At 38.6% G+C, this 25,602-nt stretch overlaps 1 protein-coding gene and 1 non-coding gene across 2 annotated transcripts in view; both read right to left on the bottom strand.

Moving 5' to 3' along the window:
• Positions 1–25,602, bottom strand: part of LARS1 (leucyl-tRNA synthetase 1) — a 51,822-nt gene that overhangs the window by 6,147 nt on the left and 20,073 nt on the right. The window contains exons 13-31 of the mRNA XM_016202920.2: positions 22,717–22,770; positions 21,794–21,934; positions 19,962–20,039; positions 18,334–18,419; positions 18,173–18,238; positions 17,996–18,078; positions 17,520–17,658; positions 16,770–16,982; positions 16,219–16,276; positions 14,659–14,722; positions 13,019–13,202; positions 11,819–11,909; positions 10,820–10,960; positions 9,668–9,808; positions 9,311–9,421; positions 7,080–7,190; positions 4,761–4,865; positions 3,163–3,258; positions 1,601–1,733 (exon numbers count right to left, since the gene is read on the bottom strand). Of these exons, the coding sequence (XP_016058406.2) occupies positions 1,601–1,733; positions 3,163–3,258; positions 4,761–4,865; positions 7,080–7,190; positions 9,311–9,421; positions 9,668–9,808; positions 10,820–10,960; positions 11,819–11,909; positions 13,019–13,202; positions 14,659–14,722; positions 16,219–16,276; positions 16,770–16,982; positions 17,520–17,658; positions 17,996–18,078; positions 18,173–18,238; positions 18,334–18,419; positions 19,962–20,039; positions 21,794–21,934; positions 22,717–22,770 (2,095 nt within the window). The remainder of the gene's footprint in view (positions 1–1,600; positions 1,734–3,162; positions 3,259–4,760; positions 4,866–7,079; positions 7,191–9,310; positions 9,422–9,667; positions 9,809–10,819; positions 10,961–11,818; positions 11,910–13,018; positions 13,203–14,658; positions 14,723–16,218; positions 16,277–16,769; positions 16,983–17,519; positions 17,659–17,995; positions 18,079–18,172; positions 18,239–18,333; positions 18,420–19,961; positions 20,040–21,793; positions 21,935–22,716; positions 22,771–25,602) is intronic.
• LOC148093185 (small nucleolar RNA SNORA42/SNORA80 family) lies at positions 18,591–18,722 on the bottom strand. Its single transcript, XR_015714459.1, has one exon. It is a non-coding gene; the product is annotated as a small nucleolar RNA SNORA42/SNORA80 family (small nucleolar RNA).

Here is a 25,602-nt window from a genome sequence, read left to right as displayed (position 1 = left end):
CAGGTGACTCGGTTGGGCATCATCCCACGTGCTGAAGGGTTGCCAGTTCCAGTCCCAGAGGGCACATGCCCAGGGTGCAGGCTCAGTCCCAGGCAGGGGGCATGCAGGAGCAGCCAATCGATGTTTTGCACTCACATGGATGTTTCTCTCTCTCTCCCTCTCCCTTCCTCTCAAGAAATCAATAAAAATATTTAAAAAGAAAAAAAGAAGTGTCCACAGAAGGAGAACAAATGACTTCAAGAGCACAAAAAATAACATGGTAGAATGAATTCCAAAGGGCTGTATCAAGTCTTCTATGTTAATGGCACACTGTTACCCCGAATATAGTTTCATAAATTAGGTCACTGTCTGGGATTTGTAAATCTTTTCAGAAGTTTACACTGATAGAATGTGCCCCGATCACCTCTTGATTGCATATCAAGGAGAGAGAGAGAATGCAAAACAGAGAATCTCAACATTAATTTGTCTTCATAATTAGGAATAAAAAATAATATACACACTGACTCCCTTTGCACTACGATCAGCCTTAGACCTGGCTGGGCGGTGAGACAAAAAATTATTGTATTAAATTTAATCATAGAAGATCTTGACTTAATCTTGTTAAGAAATTACAATTATTTATATATTTTATTTGGAGAATCATTTTTTATTTATTTTTTATTTTAAGTTATCTTTATCATTGAAAGTATCACAGATGTCCCCTTTTTTACCATCATTGGCTCCCTCTACCCCACCCCCACCCAGGCCTTCACCACACTATAGTCTGTGTCCATGGGTTATGCATATATGCAATAATAAGTTTTTTGGTTAATCTCTCCACCTGCACCATCCCTCTGAGATCCCTCAGTCTGCCCCATGCTTCTATGTCTCTGACTCTATTTTGCTCGTCAGTTTATTTTGTTCCTTAGGTTCCACATATGAGTGAGATCACGTGATACTTGTCCTTCTCTGACGGGCTTATTTTCCTTAGCATAATACTCTGCAGGCCCTTGTAGGCACATTTTTTAGAAGAAAGAATGAGCTTTGGAGTCAGATAGACCTGAGATTGAATTTCAGCTCGAGGATTTACTAGCTGAATGAACGTGGCAGTTCCTTAGCCTTTCTGACCTCCACGTCATCTGTGAAGGGGAACAGTAACCCCCTCTATGCGATAGTGGTGCAAATGGTTAAATGGCTGACACGTGGCTCACACTCAATAACATTTATTCTGTTTCTCTTCTTTCCCCAGGAAGAGACCCAACTGGGCGAGTTAGTTTAGACTATAAGGGTATGTCTTTCTTAATTCTGAAAACCTCCAAGAGAGAGAAGTTACTTGTTACAATTTGAAAGCTAGATGGAGTCTTAGAAAAATATGTAATCCAGTGTCCTCACTTTACTAAAAGGGAGATCAGTTTAGAGCTTACGTGACATGGTCAAGTCACCAAGCTACCTAGTCACAATGTCCCAAAGAAAATACAGGTTTCCTGATTCTGGGTCCAATAATCTTCCCATGATGTTACACAGCTGTCCCGTAGCAAGCCAGTTACTTTTCTTCCTCCCCCTCTGCCTAAAATCCATCAAATCCACAAGCTACTGCCAAATGTGCAGGGCAACTACTCACCTTTGATTCCTCGGTCCACTTTCATTAGCCGCCTGATTATAGAATTGCGCGTATCTCCTTGCCTGATTTCAATTTTGGTTGAAAAGTGGCCATTGGCTGGCTGGGGATTCACTATGAAAACCGACACACCAGGCTTAGGAAAATAAGGAGAAAATCACTGTTATAGGAAATCAAACTTGAATATTGTTGAGCAAAGAGGAATCTCTGCTACATTTTTACTGTCCAAAGAAAGACAGATTTAATTCTGGTATTCTAAAATCATGACAAAAGGATACTCAAATATGAAAGAAAAGATGCACAAAGCTCATGCATACAACCAAAGGCCTAGATAAAAAATGACAACTACTTATAAGATATTGATAATAAATAACAGCAATAATTATATTTTCTCTTCTGCAACTACCATCATTTATTTGACTTTCTCCTACGTGGAAGGCACTGTTCTAGGCAGTTTAGAGACATTCTTATATCCTAAAAGGTAGCTGTTTAAGATCCCATTTCACAGGTGAGAAACTGAGAACTAGAGCGATTAACAAAGGAGGCCAAGGTCATAAAACCAAAGAGGCAGAGCCAGGATTAGACCAGCTCTGTGCCATACTACCTCCCACGTTATATACACTATATAGTCAAAGACCCTGCTCATTATTTTAAGTGAAGAAAAAGCAGCTGAGTCTTGTGAAAGACTCACGTACGCATAGCTCAATGGAATGTCTGAAAGTGGCCTGGAAGAAGCATACCTGTATATGGAACACTACCTCAAGCACCTATCTCCCTGGCCCAAAGGACTGTACTTTAAAAAGCCACCTGTCTTAAGTAATGAGTACTCATTATGTGATATAAATTCAGGAAGTCTCGTCATCACGATTACCTCATTCTTTCAAAATGGAATTTTTCTGTTTGCTGGGTTTTCAATTAAACATGGTAAAGGTAACATAATATATCTAAGTCCGCTGGTTATCAAGAAAAGTAGGGCATTTTACGGACTCTCACAACTGCAGTCCACTGGACTTTGCTGCCATTCTGAATGGATTCTTGGAGAATAAACAGAATCCTCCAAACTCCAAAAGCTACTAATCTTGACCAATAATGGCCAAAAAATAAGAGAAAGAAATCAATTCCAGCATAACTTAAGATAATGCATCAATCTCATTTACGCCAGAAACCAAAAAATCTTGAACAACATTATCAAACCAAGACTCAGCCAAAGAATGAAAGCACCTTTTCACTTTTAAAAAAGTCTCACATCTCAATTTCCACTGTGATTTTTAAAACAAAAACCAGGTTTTGAAAACCATATTTTTATTTTTTAAACCCACAAATAACATCTGATGCCATCCATTATAGCAGAGTAAGGAAAGGTGAGCATCACACCAACCAGGGAATTAGGAAACCTCAAATCCACCCCCACTTCTAACATACTATGTGGCCTGGACCAAACCAATCACTTAACTTCTCTAGACCTCATTTCCTTCATCTTTAAAATGATGGTTTTAGATGTGATGAGCTGTAAGGTCTCTTCCAGCTCTAAACTGCAACGATTCGGTGAGATTCTTTCACCTTACCTCTGTTCTGAAAACATTCAGTGGTTTCCCGGGACAGCATTCTTCCCTGACTTTATCTTCTGCTTCGGAGGCAAACTTGACTTCTATGTGTTCTAGCTAAATAGAGGAGGGAAATGGAAGTCATTAGTATCACTTAATAGGACCGAAATTAATCATCACCTCATTTCACCAAAGAGCAAAGCTACGTTCTCCACTTAACAGGAAATGGTCTGTGCAATTTTATTATTTCCCATATAAACATTAAGTGAGATCTGTGATGAATTATTTAACTCTTATCTTAGCTGTTTCATAGTACTGTTACTTATATAGTCATATTTAACATTTTCTATAATGAAATCTGGGATCTACCTGCTGTAATAAGAGAAAATAAAAAATCAGCACAGAAGGCTGAACTTAAAGTTCAGAAATTTAGCATTTGAGAAGAAAAGGCTTCCACTTAAATAAACTCAGAAATATAATATACTGTATATGCCTGAATATAAGATGATCCTAAATGTGTCCCCATTCCCCAAAGATCCAAGAAGTTTTTGACCTCCATGAATATATATATGAATACTTAGAAACAGCCTTAAAATAGATGTCTATTAATACTTATTAATTTAATTATTAACTTACTTATAATTACATGACATAAAATGATTATTTAGAAATAAGCATCCTTCATTCTAATATTTCATGAAACAATTTTATTTAAACTCTAAACCTGTTTTGTTTTGTTTTTTACTTCAGTGTCTCCATTATCACTAGAGTCTTCTAACAGTTTTTCTAGAGCAAATTATCTTTCCTTCTGCCTAAACTGTGTGAGAGACAGCATTTTTACAATCGATACATGAAGTTATGACTAGGGCAGGATGGTGGGACAGGAAGAACAGGTGAAAGTTATTGGTAACGTTCTAGTTCTTGAGTTAGTAGTAGTTCATTCTATTATCAGTTTTAAAAAGCAGGGGATGCAGTGCACACACAGGGAATATAGTCAATAGTGACTTTGTAAGGTGGCAAACGGTTACTAGACTTCTCATGGTGATCACTTCATAACATATATAAATGTCAAATAACTACGTGGCACATCTGAAACTAACACAATATTGTATGTCAACTACATTTTCATTAAAAAGAGCTTTACATTCCAGAATAAAAATTTTTCTTAAATTTTAAATCTAAAAACATGACCAATAATAATATATCATGAACCAAGTATTCTAATGAACCCAATTCTATGAATCTGTGGTGTAAAAGTAAGGGGCGTGGGGGGGGGGGGAAGAGGAATTCAGAGTATCCCATAATATAAGACATTTTGAAAGTAGAATATAAGGTCTATCCTCATTTTTTAAAAGATAATTTTGGAATCTAGCTATATACAGCTAGTATTTTATGTATAGAATAATTGATAAGGGAAATAAGACAACAGATTATTTTTTCTTCCTGCAACTTCTATACCCGTCCATTCTCTTTCCCTCCAAAAAAAAAAATTTGACTGACATACTTGGCAAAGTTACTAAACATAGAAGATGAAGTTTATAAAAGGTTTATTATAAAACAAAAGAACTAGGTATGTGTACTACAGATAACTAGTCCTTACAATGCCCAGCCCCTCTTACCTCAAGGGAATTGGTCAGGTAGACTATGTTTTCCATAAGCACTGCCTGTTCATCGAATTCTAACTGCAAATCCAGGACACGAGGTCCCACCTTCTCCAGATTTTCCTAACAGCCAAAATGGTTTTGAAAAACAAAATCACATTAAGAATATGTTGAAAAGAATACATTTCCTCCAAAGCAATAATTCTTCTCTCAACTGATAAAATCTTCAAATTTGAACAGTTGAAGGAAAGGCCTTGGACTCATAGTTTCCCTTATCTATGTCTGCTTGTTAATGAAATTACTAGCTCAGGGTAATTATCATTTAAAATGCGATAAGATTAAGGCAGCAATGAAAAGACTAGAAGGATAAGGTTTTCAGATTCATAAAATAAATATGATTTTATCACTGCTTATTTAGACTGATTTAATATGCAAAACCAAAAGAACCAAACAAATGTGTGAAAATATCCCTTCAGGTAACCAAAAAAGTAATAGTAATAAAATTTTCCAAGATACCAAATCTTTAAAGCTATTTCAGAGAATAGTGAATTAATAATAAATTCCCTAACATATTCCGGTAAATTTTAAAATAAAATTTTAAAAGCCATACTATATGGATACTCAGGTAATCCTATAGCATATAATAAACAATTTTCTTAATTTTCTTGAACATGAAATAAAATATTTGCCAACTCGAAATGTAACCTTGGAGGGTCAATTCACATGCACAAACAGCTAACTGCCTAGAACAGGTTGTACTTGAGTGAAAGTAACCTGACATTATTCCAAATAGTTACTGTTTTCATTTACCATCCACTTCTATTTCTTTTCCCATGGAAAAAAAGTACTAAAAAGCCATTTTCTTATTATCAGAGTTATTAAACACTTTTCAGCGTCACTTTTATGCCTGGCAAATCATCAATACTACTGAAAAAAATATATTACTACTCAAATAGTCTGGCACTGCTTTTTCAAAAAGCCAACTCTTGAATCTAAATTCATGTAACTACTTTTCAAATCAGTCTCTCTGGATTCTGTTAATGCACATCATCAAAATGAGCTGTCTTTGCAACCAGCAATGGGATGGTTTGCTGAATTCATATATTGACAATGGATCTGGCAATGTGACCATTGGGACCGATGACGAAGGAGCATACCAGCAAACATATTGTAACTTGATAGGTCAACCCGAATTCTAAATTTCTCAAACTTGAAATACCATAAGGTTCAGATAGTCTAGGAGATTTAAAAGGCTCTCCAAAGAATACAATCTACTCCAATGCAGGACAAGCTAAGAGCCTGAGTCTCCATCAGGCAGGCATCTGTAACCTAGAAGATTCGGGAATTACTCTATAAAGTACAAGAATTACCATTATGTGCCCAGCAGGCTGGAAGACAGATTTACATTAAAAAAAAAAATTACTGAGCCTACTTCCTGACAGGTAATGTTTAAGTGTATTAAAACTATTATTTCTTTGACTCCTCACGGCACTCTTAAAAGGTAGGTTCTATTAATTTTCTCATGTTATAGATGGAAATTCTTGTGGCCTAAAGAATTGAAGTGATTTGCCTAAGGCCTCAAAACTAAGAAGTAACAGGCAAACAAGATTTGGAACAAGATTTGCCGGACCATAGAGCCTGAGATCTTAAGCAACATACAGCCTTCTTTCTATTTCTCTTTGTCAAGGGATCCAATAGATTGGCTATGTACAGGGAGAAAAGTAAGAGTCTAACCCGATGATTCCGAATGGAGGAGCTGCAGGGGGGATGCTGATCTTGCCCACAGGGGACATTTAGCAATGTCTCAAGAACATTTTTGGTCAAGGTTGAGGAGGGGGAGGGGGAGGTTCTACTGGCATCTATTGGGTAGAAGCCAAGGATACTGCTAAGCCCTGTAGTGTACAGGACAGCCTCCCACAACAAAGAACTATCTGGCCCGAAATATCAATGGAGCCATTGTTGAGAAACCCTGGTCTCAACACCATAAACAACATTTATCCTGTTACACTAAACCTATACAAATGTAGGATCTTGGTTCCAGTAAGAGGATCTAGCAACAACACTCTAATATGAGTCAAAAGAATATGCTTCCTCCCCACACTGAAAAGAAGGGAAGGAAGAACCTGAAGAGAATCACTCAGTGCAGCATTTCTAGAACAGTTTTCCCCCCACGTCCTCAGCACTTCCACAGGTAAACCCCAAATCCGGTTGTTCATTTCCCATAATCACGCACTGAGAAGTGCCATTTCGGCGGCTCTCTCGGGGAGACGTCCCCTCTCCCTCTGCTGGCCACCTGACCGTTAGCCAGGTCACAGCCCTACGAGGCCCGCCGCTTACCTTAACCATGGCAACAAACGGCATCACTTTCTTCATGAAGTTCTTCAGTTCTGGCAAACTGCCCAGCTCACTAGCAATGCTTTTGTTATCAGGCAATTTTCCGTTATTGTTCTAAAAAATAAAGAGTTGGAGAGGAAAGTAGAGGAAAATATTTTAAAGATGATGGGGGATTGATGTGCCTGTACGAAGTTGGCCAGACATAGAATGACCTCTACCAGGCTGCTGGAGAACAGCGGAGAGGGGGCCGCCCTAGCTCCACGAGGAAGTAAAGGTGAAGGAAGAGCACAGAAGGGACTCTGCTACTCCTCAAAGCGAGACAACACGCGACTCTGAGAGTAAAAGAAAAGCAGGGGCACCATGCTGAACATTAACTTTCTTACAACGGCACCTCCAGGAATGTAACATTAGGCCTTATCTGGTGAGGAAGCAAAATGGTCTTATACACTTCTAGATGCATTTCATTAGTTATATCAAAATGAAAAAGTACATACAACCGTCACACAGACTTGTAGGTTTGCTTTGGCACACTTCGCTATCCAGTGTTAACAACAGTGTTATTTGTATCTACTCCAAACCAAGTGTCTGTATCATACATCACTCACTGGCGTTAAGTCCTAAATGTGCTGCCTGAACTCAAATTTTTCTTTTTAACCCTCAGCCGAAGATATTTTTCCCACTGATTTTTAGAGAAAGCAGAAGGGGAGGGGAGGGAGAGAGAAACATCAATATGAGAGAAAGATGCATCGATTGGCTGACTCCCAGGTTCGTGCCCTTGCCCAGGAATGGAACCCAAGACCCTTCCATGCGCGGACCAAAGCTCCGATCCCCGAGCCGCACTGGCCAGGGCTGTGCTACCCGAATCTAAATTCGCTTCTGTAAACATCAGCTGCCCCCTGTAACAGGAGAAAGCAACCGGCCTTTTCAGAGTCTGGGGTGACTCATTTTCTCCCCATTGTGGAGGCACAGTATCAAAGGCAAGGGCTGGGAATGAACCTAAATCAAAGTTTCCAATAATCCATTTACTTTCCATTCTAACCTTTACTAAGTAAGGTACAGGGAAAACTTTTTTCTCTACTTGTCAATGTGTTGCTTTGAAATACAGATGAAAGAGGAAAGGAAAGGGCAAGAAACGCTCCTTTTCCTCACGTCACAAAGAGGTGCTGCATTCAGCAAACGCACGTTCTTCGTGATCACAAACTGACATTCTTTTGAGTCTTTTGGATGAAAACAAAAACTTTAAAGGAAGCAAATCATTCCCAACACCCAAAGATGAGGTCATTTTGAAACTACGTAATAACTAGTCAATGAATACTAAGCGAAAGCAGAGCCTCTAAAGGGACGGTTCCTCTTCGCCTGGGACACTAGCCGCTTCAGTTCCACCGCCCCGGCCCCGCTGGCCGGCCGCCCACCTCTGCGGCAGCTGGGACCGCGCACAGGCCCCCTCGGCTTCCATCACGCACAGTCACAGGGAAGCAGCTCTCCACAGAAACTGGCTCATGACGGAAAAACATCAAATTCTGCAAACGCAGAAGTTTTTCCGAGCATTTCTTAACTACAAAAATTACTGAGGTTAAGTTCGAATAAAGGTCCATGAAATCAAAGCTAAGAATTTTCCCCTTATGTTATCACTTTATGCTTTGGCCATAATCTCTCTCTGTCTCTCCCTCCCTCTCTCTCTCTTGTCTTCCTCTCTCTCTCCCCCTCTCTCTCTATCTCTAAGTGTACCTTCATGGTTTGAGTCTAAGTTTAAAGAACTAAGTTTAAATATTGAGTTTCCTTACTATAGAACTATCATATTTAATAGCTATTTACCTAAAAGAGCCGAAAACAACATCAAGCTCTCCATTTTTATGGGTAATTATTAAACTGAATTTTTAATTATGTATCAAAAGCCAGGCTTCAAGTTTTCAAGCATAATAAGGTTAAGGCTTCATGAATCTCAGTGTTTTTCTTCATAATTTTAATCGCATGTGTGAAAAAGCCCCACAGCTTTAATTACATATAACTAGATGCAGTGAGTTTTTGTACGAAAGTTTCAAAAAGTATGAAAAAGAGCAGCTTTTCCCTTGGCATCCATTTAGGAGCCACCCAGGATAACAAAAGATGCCCATGCCTACAGGTAATTAAACAAAGCTGCCAGTCTCCCCGCTGAAAGACACTGTCAACATCCTGAAAACAACAGAGGGCAGGCAGGACATGCCAAGGCTGGGGGAGCCAGCTGAGAGCATCACCTGGAAGTGACCGCGCAGAACTGACAGGGTGGTGTGTTGCCAGGACGGGTAGTTCTTTGCCACGTAGATGGTGCAATGGGAAGGCTTCTGCGGTGGCTGCTTGTCAGTCTTCTACAGGGTAAAAAAGAGGAAAAAACTTTGATCACTTTCATCGAAACCCAAAATGAAAAGAGCCCTCCCCTGGGAGATAACATCACTGCCTTCAACATTAGGAAACACGTACAGCGCAGAACTGCATTAGCAATGAGGACGGCCCTGCACATTTTCATGGAAGCCGTCCTCGTTTTTTCGTTACTGGTAAATATTACTTTATTGGTAACTTTTCAGGAATGACCTTTAAACAGAAAATGACTTCACCTTCCCTTTAGCTGGCATCATGTAATTCTTCAGGCGCAGTCTAAGGTCATGTGCGACCTCCATAAGATACTGCGAGGAGCGTATCAAGGCTTCATCCACGGGGCCCACGGCAGGCCATGAAGCACGCATAATGGAGTCAGGCTTTTAAACAGAAACAAAGAAAGGTTCGTGGAGATTAGACAATGCAGCTACTCTATGTTCGTGATTAGTTTCCCACCAAGGCTGCCATCTGCACTGGTGAGCTCGAAGTTCCCACCATGACTCCACACTGCACACTTCCCCGGCCCCTGATCTAACGTTCCCTAGGACTCAAGCTGCGAAGCCGGACTCTACATTCTAATTAGCATCCATTCGTACGAGCATATTAATACCCACACACATATGCTCACTTTCTAAGGAAATTATGTCATGCCAATCTGCCTAAGTTTAATCATTATTATAGAAATTACGCACACTCCCAGTTTTTATCCTATTAATATGTCCAGTACTGAAAGTATTGCTACGTGGCATATGCACCAGGAGCACATCTTGTATTGTTTGCGCAATGAAAATACAAAGGAGCCTGGCTAATGAGGTTGGAAAGGAGTTATTAAACCAGCCAATCTGTTTATCTGCAAGCCAGGGAGAAATAATTAAATTTATCTTCACAGTAAAAATGCTAATATAATATCCCTGAATATGCAGCCCTATATGTGCCAGGAATTTTATCTAAAACAGGAATATTTATGCAAATATACACTTCTATCTTTGTTTATAAGCAGTTCATAACATTTATATCTTTCTCAATATTTCCACCTCTTTAACAAACAGTTGGAAAGACAATATTAGTTAAACATGTATTCAAATGTGTATCTGAATATATTTAAATGTATTATAACATTTCCTAACAGGAATTAGGTGATAAACAACATGCACATAGTCAATGTTTCTCAAATATATACACTGTGTGCATACAGAGGCACACATGTGCTGCATCCGTCTACACAGGAGGCAGCTTCAGTTTAACCAATTGCAATATTTATAATGATGAATCCAGCATTATTCTTCAAATACTCATTTTCAGTCTTTTTCTCTTAAGTGACAACACTACCACAACATTTATTTAATGAGACAAAAATCAAAACTGCCCACATCTTAAATGCATAAAGATACCTTTCCCAGGAGTGTCCAGATGTGCTCACACAGATGTGGACAGAATGGAGCCAAGAGAAGCGTCTGAACTTCAATGAATCGGAACACGAGGTCTCTGTGCATCCCTTCAATGGCCAGTTCACGGTACTTATCTTTTGCAGCCTATAAAATTTGAAATTATTTACCATTTCTCTCCCCATACTTCTTTAAAATACAAGTAAAGAGAAAAAAATTCAGTATCTCTCTTTTAATGCATTTTTAAGTTTTCAGCCCTTTAAAATTCCATAATGAATTTTTTTAAAGGTATTGCTTTAACAATTTCCAAGTAAAAGTTTACCAATCCTTGCAGTTTTATGAGTCTCAAGAAAAAGGTTTTGAAAAAACATTTTGTAACAGACATAAAAACTGAACAATTCAAGCTGTATTCTAAGGGCAATGCTCTGAGCAGGATATAGAAAAGATATTAAGTATCAGAAAGGCTACACACAGGACACACTGCTAAGCTCCTCACTTATCCTCATTTAACCACATCTATGAAAACCAAGTTACATAAATCCCAATGAGATATTTTACAAAACTGACTGAGTAAAGCTACATTTTTACTTTAAGCACTTGAACTGCCAAACTTGAAGAAATACTGACACCTTGTGGAAAACCTCAGAAAATGTTTGTTTTCAAACTAAAAGCAATTAATTACAATTATGCCTTTATTTTTTTATGCCTTTATTTCTTTATCAACTTAGAAATGTTTTTCTGGAAAGTATTACCGATTTTTAGATTTAATCTCTTTATGAATGCCCACAGCTGAACTAGAAACAGAATTATGTTACATGAACATAACAGAAAAAGTACCGAAGGAAACTATTTACAACACTATTGAAGAATTTTAAAATTTCTTAACGAAATTTCTAGTCTCCACTTTAAATGAGTTATTATGATACAGAAGGAGGGGAAAGGGGCAAGAATACACAATATTCACACTGACATAATTTATAGCTACTAAAAAAAATAACAGCATACCTGCAACTCAAAAAACCCTGTTTTCAAAGCTTCTTTAAACATCATCTTTTCATAGTTTTGATCTGTTTTTATAATTCCTGCATTCATTTCACTATTGAATAGGAAAAAAAGGTTACTGGGTATGAAGGCAAGTACAGGTAGGAATAAAAACCTGCTGCATACACTCAGACAGTAAAATGAGAACGACGCCTGGAACATTCGAAGCTGCTCCACAAGACCGCCTTGTGTTCCCCAAAGCGGCCTGTTGCCGCCTCCCCCCATCTGTCACCTGACACTGCTTACAGCTCCCGCTTATGACAACACCGTTATCCAAGTTCTTACTTAAAAATTCCTCGATGGAAACTTAGTTATGAAGCCCAAAATGCAACATGAAAATAGCTTACTAAAGCTGTAGTCACGTTTGACTGTTGCATTCTAAGCAACTGACACTGGATACTCAGGAAAGATTTCCTCATGCCACTGCAGGCCTTTCATAACATGCCTAACCTGGCCCCAACTTGGTGCACCTCCTACTTCGGCCCTCCACATGCTGTATTTCAAATAAATACCATACTCTTCCCATGGCTTTCTCCTCTCCTTGCAAAAATCCTGTTTCTTTTTCAAGAAACCCAGACCTCACACACCATCTGAAGTCCCTCAACCCCTATTATTACACTTATAATTGGTGGGGTAAGGGTCTTCTCTCCTGCTAGACAAGGAAGGACCGAGTCTTACCCATCTTTGTAAGACCAGTGCTTAGGACGGTTCCTGAGACACAGAGGTTGATAAATGTCTTTTGGAGGGGGGGGAAATGACAATTCTTCATTTTTTTCATCTACTTTTCCTTGAACCATGCTGCCCTACCTTGATGCAAGAGAGCATGGTAAATGGTTAGGAGAATGGGCTTTAAAAAGACAGAAGCAAGTTCATATCCCAAGTTTGAAATGACTTGCTTTATGGCATTTAATAAAATAATTTTTCTAAGCCTCAGTGTCTTCATAAAATAAGAGCTAAAAATATCTTTATTATAGAAGGTTGCTGGGAGGCTCAAATCAGATAATGGATTCAAAGTAATTAGCATTGTACCTGGCACGAGTAAGCTTTCAAAGAAAAGCAGCTATTATTACCATCCAATTTATTTTAGGGTGGAAAAGGAAAACTTAAAAATGCACCAGGACTAAGCCACTCAAAAGTACAAAGTGGCTGGAGTCCACAGGTTACCTGGCAAAAACTCTGTCGTTGAAGGTGCTGGCAGGCCCGCTTCTCAGGCTGTCCTGGTTGGCAACCATTTCCTTCACCCACTCCACCCAGGTGTACAGACGCAGAACACCTGCATCCGCCATGGCTTCCACAAAGTTAGCGTCTTCGACAGTGTCGCCTGCGTCAGCCAGGGCCAAGCGCATTCCTGGGAGGAGAGAAAAAACAACCAGTGATTGAAAAACGTGGTTCCTGAATATCAACTATGCATCCAATCCAGTTGGGCACACGGTGAGGCCTACATATAAATTAAGAAATAGCCAGTGCTTTGAAGGACTGCCAGGGATCAACAGCAAAAATAAAAATCACTGAAAGTAGAATCCCTAACAATGCTGTTAAAATATGAGCCATCTGTATTAATTTGCATACACTTAGCATCAATGTGTTCCTTCTCAGGCATGGTGAGTTAATGAGATAAAGTGATCTCCAACGAGGCAACGGACAATAATAATAAACTGGGGACAGGCATTCCTATCAGCATCTCAGTCTCATTTAGAGTCAGCAAAATATTATGATGCTTAATGCATGAGAACACACATTGTGCTTTGTGTATACAAATATACATTTAATTCTTAGTCCTCAGAGTAGAGTCTTCCAAGTTTTCTACTAACAAAATTTTACTTTTCAACCAAAATCTTCCATTCTAAAATACTGAAAAAAAGCCATAGGAGCCTAATGAAATAAACTATAGGACATCCTTGCAATGGAACACTGCGTGGCTCCTAAAAGAGTAGGAAACTATGTACCGTGTTATGGAGTTTCTTTCCTTAAACCTCATGAAGCAACCTCTGTTAACCTCAAACTTTTCCTCTGCAGCTTCCTCACCTCTCTCAGGTTTCAGAGAACTAAAAAGAGTTACAGGGCCTTGCTCTGGACTAGGCTTTGGCTTAAGGGTCTGGTGTGGCTGGCTTGAGCTTTTATCCAAACCACTGAAACTTTCACATCAGCAATAAGGCTGTTTCACTCTCTTACTACTCCTGTGTTCACTGGAGTAGTACCTTTAATTTCCTTCAGTAACTTTTCCTTTGCACTCACAGCTTGGCTAACTGAGGAAAGGGCCTCGCTCTCAGCCCATCTCGGCTTTCGACATGCCTTCCTCACTGAGTTTAATCATTTCTAGCTTTTGATTTAAAGTGAGAGACGTGCGTCTCTTCCTTTCACCTGAACACTTAGAGGCCATGGGAGGGTTATTAACTAGCCTACTTTCAATATTGTTGTGTCTTGGCAATTCTTATGTTTTCAACAGTATGGCACTTGTATACAAAGAAAACATGAATACTTTAATGTGTTGGTAAAAGCAAAAGAGAAAAGCAATAAAATTAAAACAATTTTAAATTGCCTGTGTAATCTGAAAAGAATCGAACCCTATACAACAGCAATAATAAAAAAGTATACTCGCCCTGGCTGGTGTGGCCTGCTGGTCGCCGGTCCCGTTCCCTGCCAAGGGCACATGCCCAGGTCTCGAGCTCAATCCCAGTGGGGGGCGAGCAGGAGGCAGCCAATCAATGTTGTGCTCTCATATCGATGTTTCTCTCTCTCCCTCTCCCTTCCTCTCTCTCTCTAAAATTAAATAAACTATTCTTAAAAAAAAAAAGTATACTCACCATCAGCTGAAAATTTTTCAATAGCTTGGGTCAAAGTGAGAAAGTTGCCCGTGGATTTTGACATCTGGAATAGAAAGCCAGTGAGTGGGCATTAGTGAGACTATACGTAAATGAAACAGACCCCATCAACCAAGTCAAATTAAGTGGGTTGGCCACAATCAGATAAAGACAAAAATGGCGAGAAAGGTGAAAAGAAAAAGATACCCTAAACTACTCTTACAGAGCTGAAGACTGAAGTCCAGTCGATGGTGACTTCTGTGGGTAACTCAGCCAGTGAATGAGAGCTAGAATAGTCCACTGCTCTTTCCATTAAACTATACTATTAGTTTACGCATGTGGAATTATTCCACCATAACTCTGGAACACTTCAGTTGCTTTATATTAATTAGTCATTCAGAAATAAATGGACTAACCCATGGGCTCAGTTATTGGGGTTTTAGGGACCTTCCTGTCATTAGGGTCACAATATTTGGTTTAAATTGTGCTGAGGGCAGCACATCTAAGGAGGCACAGTGCACAACCTAGTAATCTTTATTATTTTAAATTTTTTATGCCTTTATCATCACTTTGGTGATACCAAAGAGAGGTGATTATTACATCAATTTTCCACTACACGGCAATAAAGTATCTTGTACTAATAAAATCAGTACAGTGTATAATACAACAACGTTGAGACCAAAGAAAATGTCACGTTACAACAAACTCCAAAATTCTATTATTCTAATTTAGTGACCAGTCGCAGTATAAAACAGGAAACAAAACTCACCAAACTATTTTCTCAACTTAATGGAAAAGACACTCTAAGGCCTTCGCATTTATTATCTCTGTCTCTGTTTCTTTTTGTCTCTCTCTCTGCTCCAGTCACAATTCATGTCACCTTTTGTGAAACTAAATGTTATAATAGGTCCCTCCCTTCAATTAATACTATCTACACACTCAATTTTATTTTATTTTTAAAAAATATTTTTATTGATTTTGAGAGAGAGAGGAAGTGAGAGGGAGGGAGGGAGAGAAACATCAATGTGAGAACAATACATCGACTGGCTGCCTCCTGCACGCCCCCCACCACAACCTCAGCATGTGCCCTGACCGGGAATCCACCTGGCGACGGGGATGACATCCTATCAACTGAGCCACACCAGCTGGGCTACACACTCAATTTTATTTATTTATTTTTACTATGTCTTTATTAATTTCAGAGAGAGGAAGGAAGAGGGAGAGAGAGAGAGAAACATCAATGATGAGAGAGTCATTGATCGGCTGCCTCCTGCACGCCCCTGACTGGAGATAGAGCCCACAACCCCGGCATGTGCCCTGACCAGGAATCGAACTGTGATCTCCTGGTTCATGAGTCAAAGCTCAACCACCGAGCCACGCTGGTCAGGCTACACACTCAGTTTTAAAGATAAAACTTTAATTTATGCCGGTAGTCTTAAACATTTTAAATGTAAGATATTTTAACTCTATGATTTTCATATTCTTTATTTCATTAATGAAAAAGTATAACTTCCTAAATCTGAAAAGCTTTCTGCAGGATTTTTAACTCTCAATGAGCCTTACCTTCTCAGAGTTGAGGAGGAGGTGTCCATTTGCTCTCACAGCTACAGGCCATTTGTCACTTTACAGATAAATGTTTAAAGACAGAAAAAAAACCTTAAAGACTGTGTTTTAGGCTTGAAATTTTGAGGTAAATGCTAAAAGATTCGTAAAAGTTTGCTAAAACAAATGTACAAGGATATTTATTATGCCCTGTTTATAACAGGAAACAAATAAAAATTACTAAAGTGTCCATTAGCAAAGAATTGGTTATAAAAACTATGGTGCAGACAGACATACAGTAAATTACTATGTAAGTATTTAAAAAACACAGGCAGGGCTATATATGGATATAAAAAGATCTTAGAAGTGTATTATTACATGAAAAAACAAGACGGAAATAATGTCTACAACAGTGCATCTTTGTATAAAGTAAAATATAAATAATTGTAGATATCTGATGCCAGGGCAATTGGCAAATCTATACTCTGCACAATAACTTCTCATGCATTTGAAGCCATGAGACACCGTGTCCATAAGCAATACATTCAGTCCACATCTTTTTTAGCACTCACCTTTGCTCTGGCCACATAGCCACGTGATTATAAAGATAATATGTAAGATGATTTGGAACAAGATCCTTGCCAGAGGCTCGAAGATCCACAGGATACCAGAACTCAAACTCTTGCTTTAGCTGATCTAATTTTTCCTTTGGGATCTGAGTCTTAGGAAATGGAGCCTCCTTGAAGAAAACATAATCCCAAACTTCCTTGGTCATCTGCTGTGGTCTGTATTAAAAGTAAAACAAACAATAACAGCAACAATATATACATATAATTTTTTTAGAAAGAATCAGTATTTCAACCTAACCATAAATTAGGAATCTCAATGTAGTTAGGGTAACAAACGAGGACAATAAACTCCCATAAAAAATGAAGGAAGGATAATAATAACAGAGGAGGGGCTATTATTACTTTTTCTCAGTTCAAATGAATGTTTATTAATATGTTTTCATTGGTTTTTTAGAGAGATGAAGGGAGAGAGAGAGAGAAACATTGATGTGAGAGAGAAACATCAGCTGGTTACCTCCCGCACACACCCCAACCGGGAATCGAACCGGAAACCTGGGTATGTGCCCTGACAGGGAATCGAACCGGCGACTTTTTGGTGCACAAGACAACGCTCAGCCAACTGAGCCACACCAGCCAGGGCCGATAAATGAATTCTTATGAAGACTAAATATGGAAAAAGAACCTTCAATACATGAATCAAAAGATCACGTCTTGCTGACAAACTAGGCTTCTTTCCTTCATCCATTTACCAACCTGATGCCCAGTGGAGATTCTGCCTGTCCACGCAAGTTACCCCCCTGCAACAGGTGTGCCACTGTGTAAAACGCCATGTAAATAGTGGAATCAGAGAGCGACTCTATTAGCCACTGTTCATCCCAAGGCAGACGAGTACCTGCCAGATAAAAAGAAGAAAATTAATGCAAGAAGGACCTAAGAGACACTTCACCTATAAATCCACATTTTAAGAATAGTTCTATAGCATCTATAAAGCGGCTTACAGAGAAAGTTTTTAAATTTCTTGAATAATTAATAAAAGTAAAATGGTAAATAAAGAGCAAACTGGGTTAGAGGGTAGGGGTAGAGGGTAGGGAAACCACATCTCAGTTTCCCTCACCCTCGAACCGAAGGCTCTCACTTCCAATTCAGAAAAATCCTAGAAGACAGGGGGAAAAGGTAAAAGGGTTAATTTGCCAAAGTCATTCCAACAGAAAACTTTGAGGTTTGCTCACCTAAACCGTAAGTTCTTGAGCAAGCGTGCTCTTGTAGCCAACCTAAGGTAGCTTCAAAATTCCTCCTGGTCTCCTCGCAGAATCTAGAGAGAGGAAAAAATACAGTGTCTCTCTTCACTTTTATCTTCCATGTCTCTCACCTCCTTTCCCTTCCCTCATCACTTCCTCCCATCTTACGTTTCCAGGTTCTTCAAGCACTGGGATGTCTGCTTTTTCCAGTTCTCTTCTCCGTAATCCAAGTACCTGGGAGTCCACAAATTGATTAGAAAAAAATACAAGTCAAAAGGGGAAAGAAAGTGACTGGAGGAAATTTCTTGCTACAGAAGAGACTGACTGACCACTGGTCACATAGGGCCACGACGCATTCATCTGAAGACCTGGACATAACTTGTTTCTCTGGTTCCATGTAAATAAATGCATCTCCCTAAATGAAAGTAAATAAAAATATATCAAATAGATATCAAGTCAATCTCTATTCCTCAATGATAATAAATATAACTTTTTTTTAAGTGCATTTTCATTGTATCTTCCTACTTCCCAGGGTCAAGTTACCTGCCTTATTTTCTATTCAACGCTTGGTTTTGGGGGTTTTTCCCACTGTGCAACCCATTTCAGTGCCTGTAGCCTATAGGCAGAGGCCAGGCCATGGTTCAAGGCCAGTTTGCTCTGGCGCAGAGAACTGTGAGAGACCCAGGGGGACGGGCCTGCCAGAAATCCAAACCTATACAACACTTGTTTTTGAAAAGGTGTGCATTTTTGTCAAATGGATCACCTTCTCTAAGTAGAATACTCCTCTTCCATGGAAAAATCAAAGAAGGTTAATTGTTTCTAAGACGATGGCTTGGAGGTTAGGCAGCCTACGAGGTCCTCCTTTTATCTTTGTTACAATAACCATATAAAGAAAATAGAAAATTAAATGCATGAGACTTTTTTAAAAAATAGATGCACAAAAATTAGAGAACATTGTTACTAAAGACTTACAGTGTCATGAAAAATTCCCACTGGAAAACTGACTATGAATTCTATTTATTATCAAATATAGGGTGTTCCAAAAAATGTATACACACTTCAATAGCTGACAGCTCCATTTTGAAAATGAAATGTATTTAATAAACACTGTCTTTATAATTACTTAAAGTGTGTGTATACATTTTTGGGGGGACACCCTATATAAGTATCTCTTAATGTATTATGGTCCCAAACTTGTTAAGCAAGGATAACTTTTAAAAATAATATTCAGCATTATTATTCATAAAATGATTCGTTGCTCTGTGTTCTTAAATGCAGTTCCTCATGCTGAACTTCAATAGCTGGGACTTTTGTTCAAAGACAGTGAATTAAAAACAGGCATTTAACTCTGCTCCCTCTCACAACACCAATAAAAAGACAAGAAAGCAAGACGGGTGCTAACTGTTAGCAGGCCGAAAGAAGCTAGCTGAATTCCAGGCCGGCAGCAGGCAAAGCTGATAAGCGATCCGCTTTGCACTGCAGAACCTGCAAAAAACTCAGGAATCAAAGGCACAAGGCAGTTCTGAAAGAGGTAAGATGAGGCTGAAAAGAGGAAGACTAAGTCTTTTAAAGAGGCGTTAGAGCCCCAGACATCCTAACACCACACTCTGCAGACAGAACTGATCCTCCCTGTGCCGACGGAAGCAAGCGAGCAGTGAAGGTCCACTCTCTGGAGAGGGTAAGAGAGCCTCTCAAGCAGAGGGCAAAGCTGAGGATATGAGGATCACAGCGAACACGGGGATGACACGCCACTGCTTTCATCAGCAATGCAGGCGGGAAGTTCTCCTTAAATGAATTACCAAAGAGCTCTCCTATTTTCTGCCACAAAGCTCTACACTACCTTTAATAAAGCTCACGGTTCTACTACAGGCTCACTGCTCATTAACGCTGGAAAGTGTGTCTAGTAACTAAAACCTTTTCTCCTAAAACAGCCTTCAGAGGAGAGCCCATCACTTACAACGTCAATCATCTTTTTCTGAATGGTCTTCTTTACGTCTTGGACCTTCTGTCCTTTAAATCCATCCACCAACATTACCTAAGAGGATAAGAGTGAAGGGAAAAAATCATAAAAAAATCATTAAAATTTGCTTTGAGTTCCCCCCACCAAATTTTTCCCTAATTAAATATACTTCCACCCACAAACCCACAGTGTTTTTAGGGTGACATTTATCACATTTATAACCTTAACTTTTTATTTTGGCATAGCTGGAAAACTCATATTTGTAACACATTTGTTTTTCCTTTAGTATAATTAGGACAGCCATCGTGAACAAGATTAGAAAGAAGCGTTCACTTCCTCTTCACGGCTCAGGTTTCTGTGTGCAGGTAACTCCACTACACTAACTCACCTCATTCCTGAAGGCTCTGGGAGAAGGGACTGAGCATATTCAGCTCAGCCCCATTTAGGCTTCTCTTTCCAAATCTACCCGTTGCCAGCAAGCAGTCTCCTTTGCTCGGCCATGTGATAAACTTAGACTGGAGGAAGGCTATTGTTTTTCAGCTCTGCCTTTTACATAGTGGGGAAATTTAATTCTAGGGCAAAGTATTAGCTTGCCATTGTTGTCAAAGCTCTAAGCCACCATCCCCTTTCCAGTTGAAACTGACCTCCTGACTCCTGTGTCTCTCTCAAACAGTTTCTAGGTGAAAGACACAAGTTCTTTTTTAACCTTCCAATCCTCTACCATTACCAAAATGCTTCATATCTATTTAATTCATCATTATGAAGTCATACTTCTCGATCATTACAATACAGTGGTTAAGAACACAAATCCTAGAGCCAAGTTGCCTAGTTTGAATCTCAGTTCAGTCACTTGCTGGCTATCTGGCTGATCCTGGGTAAGTTATTTAATCACTTAGTGCATCGATTTTCTCATCTGTAAAATGGAGAAAATAGTGCCTACTACTCCCTAAGGTTATTTTGAGATTTAAATAAGTTAATATGTAAGTACTACATAAGTGCTGGCTTTTATTATCACTCAAAATGTGTAAGTAACTTAAAAGACATATAACCAATTTTTGGTTATCTAGAAAAATGACAGTAAAGGTTAAAAAAAAAACAAACTCATTTATGTCCTTCAATATCTTCATTTTAACTATGTACGGTGTCAGATGGGTACCAGACTTATCGGGGTGATCACTTGATAACTTATATAAATGTCTAACCACTACATTGTACACCTGAAACTAATATAATATTGCATGTCAACAATAATTGAAAAACGTTGTTTTAAATCTTCACTTTAACCTCAAGCAACTAACACATTAGTTGAACTTTTACTTTCTCTAACCTAGTGTCTTTTCCATGGGAATGTAGTAAATGACATTAACATGTGCACAGTTAAGGCTGAGATCATGCTTGATGTGCTCACCTGGCATTTAGCAGACGTTAACAAGTAAAGTAATGAACTGAATGAAACTGCTTATTTAAAACATGAACATCTTAATTTAAAGAGCAAAAGAAGGGAAAAGTATTATCCACGCAATTCTTTGGAGTTTAGTGCATAATAACATGAGCTCGTTTTAAATATCTTCTCAAGAAATTCATTCCTTAAGAGACTCCTACAGGACACAAAAATGTAATTTCTGTAAATACTATTATCCCCCTAAAAAAAGATTTTAAAAAGTTTGGAAATAAAAGAATACCTTATTAATCTCATAATAATCTGTCATAGGTCAGTATATGACCTATGAAACTCTACTGAATTTTTCTATGTATTTTTTAAATCATTAAGAAGAAAATCACAGAGCATGGAGTAAACCAAACAAAAACAATAAAAAATTATTACTTACACCGTCATAAAACCCTTTTAGGTATAACCTTTCCTTTGCTTCTGCAAGTTTTTCTTGGTCATTCTGGCTCTGAATTTTCAACTCATCACAAATGGTTACAGCAGAAAGACTGCCAAAACCTGGGATTTCAATGACTGGCACCTGCAAAGAACAAAAATGTCAGGAACTCATTCACCCCTAATGAACACAAAAACAGCCCTACGGGGCACAGTCCTTTTGCCTCTACTGTCCACAGAAGTCATTTCCGATTTTATGTATCGCAGCAGTACCAAACACTAGGTAACCACAGAATGACTACCAAGTAAACCTCCAGGTGTGAACTTGTCTTGCTCCTCTCCACAGCAAGTACCCAGATCCCGTGCGGCAAGCCCCACACTGCCCCTCCCTTACTACACATACACCTTCCCCAGCTCTCATGCCTCCACCGGCATCCAATTAACTAAACATTTAACACTGAAACTAGCAAAATTGTGTAAACAACTAAGTTTTTGGAGGGTCTTGTTTTTGGTTTCTAATAAGTCTTCTGGATTTTTCATGAAAGTTATTTGCTAGTAATTTAAATTTTTTCTTCTGCAGGTACTAATATGAAAACATAAACATTCCTCAGTAATATGGCAAAATTTTGTCCTCAGAAGCCTGGAAATTGGCCAAACTAGCAAAATAAGCTACTATAAAATTGATGATGCTAAAAAGCCACTTGTTTGTTCCAGAATTTCAGGTGGCAGGTGCTAAGAAAATGCTTATTGTTAGTTTTTCTCTCAGTCTTACCTGCCACAGATGACATCAAGTTAAAATAAACTATCAAGTAAATTCCCTCTTATTTCCATAGTCCATTAATTATTTAATTTTGTAACCAGAAAATGCTAGCTCTATTTTTTTCCCTCTGGTAAAGATATGGATATGAATACACTGAATGTACTCACTGGCTCAAATGGCAAGACCATGTCATCTCTAATTCCATACTTTGCTCGTAAGGCCTACAAAAAAATTTGAAAGTTAACGTTAATGAACAACAATTTATTGATAAAACCACTGAAAGGAGAAACCTCCAAACTTTTTTAAAAGCTATTATTTCTTCTCCTTCCCATACAGAGCAATTTTTTATCTTTAGCAAATATCTCAAGAAGGGATCTATTACTTTAAAAAACTCAACAGTTTAAGTTATAATGAATGGCTTAAATGATGAAAGTGTATAGTCAAAAGCAAAAATTGACACACACACACACACACAGAACACTTAAAACGAGGTTCATATTCTAGGTTGCAATGAAAATGTGATATCAGAAAACTTTTCAAAAGTTTTATGAAACCTATCACATTAATCAATTTAAAAGAAAAATTCATATGACCGTATCAACAGATGGGGAAAAAAGCACTTGAAAAAAATCCAACACCCATTCATGGTAAAAACTCTCAGAAAACTAGAATAGAGAGTGACTTGCTCAACTTCATAAAGACTATAAAAAACCTAGAGCTAACATCATACTTAATGATGAGAAACTCGAAGCTTTCCCACTAAGAACAGGTAAAAGCAAGGATGTCCCCTCTCATCACTCCTTTTTAACACCACACTAGATGTTCTTGCTAATGCAATAAGGCAAGAAAAGAAAAGGTATACAGATTGGCATAATCATCTATGGAGAAAATCCAACAAGAATCAAAACAACCAAAAAACCCTCCTGGAACTAATAATAATTATAGCAAGATTGCAGGATACATGGTTAATAAACAAAAGGCAATTGTGTTCCTATATAAAGAGCAGGTGGACTTTAAAATTAAAAACAGAATACTGTTTATATTAACATTGAAAAAATTAAATACTTAGGTGAAAAACCTAATAGAATATATATATGATCTATCTATATGAGGAAAACTACCAAACTCTAATGAACAAAATCAAAGAGCTAAAAAAAGGGAGAAATATCCCATGTTCATGGGTTGAAAGACTCAATAGTTTCAAAATGTCAGTTCTTCCCAACTTGACCTATAGATTTAATGCAATCCCAGCAATTTATTTTATGGATATTGACAAACTAATTCTAAAGTTTTTATGGAGAAGCAAAAGACCTAGAATAGACAACTATATTCTGAAGGACAAGAACAAAGCTGCAGGACTGACGCTATTCAACTTCAAGACTTACTATAAAACTATAGTAATCATGACGCTGTGGAGCTGGCAAAAGAACAAACAGATCAGTGACACAGAACAGACAGCCCAGAAATAGATCCCCATAAATACAGTCAATGAATGTTTGACAAAGGAGCAAAGGCAATACAATGAGGCAAAGACAGTCACTTAGACAACTATTGCTGGAACCAATGGACATACACATGCAAAAAAATGTATCTAAACACAGGCTTCGCACACTTCACAAAAATTAACCCAAAATAGATCACAGACCTAGATGTAAAACCCAAAACCATAAAACTCCTAGACAATAACAGGAAAAAACCTAAATGATCTTGGATATGGCCTTTTTAGATACAATACCAAAGAATCCATGAAAAAAATAACTGAGAAGCTGGACTTCAATTATTGATAAGAAATTAAAAACTTCTGCTCTGCAACAGACAATATCAAAAGAATTACAAGAGAAGCAACAGACTGGGGAAAAATATTTACAAAAGATGCATCTGATAAAGGGCTGTTATCAAGAATATATGAAGAACTCAACAATAAGAAAACAACCAGATTAAAAAATGAGCCAAAGACCTTAACAGACACACCTCACTAAAGATGTAGAGAGGGCAAATAAGCATATAAAAAGACGCTCCACATCAGATGTCATCACAGGGAGATGTAAATCAAAACAACAATGAGCCCTGGCTGGTGTGGCTCAGTTGGTTGGGCATCTCCTGTGCACCAGGAGGCTGCAAGTTCGATTCCTGGTCAAGGGTACATGCCCCGGTTGTAGGCTTGATCCCTGGTGGGGGGCATGCAAGAGGCTGCCGATCACACGGAGGTTTCTCTCTCGCGCTCTGCCTCTACCTTCCTCTCTCTCTAAAAATCAATAAACTATTCTTTTAAAATAAAATAAATCAAAGAACAATGAGAAACCACTACACACCTATTAAAATGGCCAAAATTCTGAACACTGACAACACCAAATGCTGATGGGGACATGGAGCAACAGGAACACTCACATAGTGAAAATGCAAAATGGTACAGCTACTTTGGAAGACAGTTGGGCAGTTTCATACAAAACTAAACATATTCTCTTATAGTATTTACTCAAAAGAGCTGAAAAGTTATGTCCACACACACAAAAAAAAAACTGCACAAAGCCCAGCCAGAGTGGCTCAGTAGTTGAGCATCGACCCATGAGTCAAGAGGTTGCCGGTTCAATTGCTGGTCAGGGCACGTGCCCAGGTTGCAGGCTTGATCCCCAGTGGGGGTGTGCATGAGGCAACCAATCTATGTTTCTCTCTCATTGATGTTTCTATCTCTCTATCCCTCTCCCTTCCCCTCTAACATCAATAAAAACATATTTTTTAAAAAAAAAACAAAAACTGCACATGAATCTTTATAGCACCTTTATTCATAATTGCCAACCAACTTGTTAGCAATCAAGATGTCCTTCAGTAAGTGAATGGACAGGTAAACCATGGTACATCCAGACAACAGAAGATCAGTCAGCACTAAAAAGAAATAAGCCATCAAGCCCTAGCAGGCTTTTCTCAGTGGTTAGAGCAAAGAGCCTCGGGTTCAATTCCAGTCAAGAGCACATACCTCGGTTGCAGGCTCAATCACTGGCCCTGGTCTGGGTGCATGAGGGAGGCAACCAATTGATGTGTCTCTCTCACATCAA

The sequence above is a fragment of the Miniopterus natalensis genome, chromosome 4 (assembly GCF_054644295.1).
Source record: "Miniopterus natalensis isolate mMinNat1 chromosome 4, mMinNat1.hap1, whole genome shotgun sequence".
In the NCBI taxonomy this organism is placed as follows: Eukaryota; Metazoa; Chordata; class Mammalia; order Chiroptera; family Miniopteridae; genus Miniopterus; species Miniopterus natalensis.
Note: the sequence above shows the minus strand (reverse complement) of the source record. Positions and strands in the feature narration are given on the sequence as shown.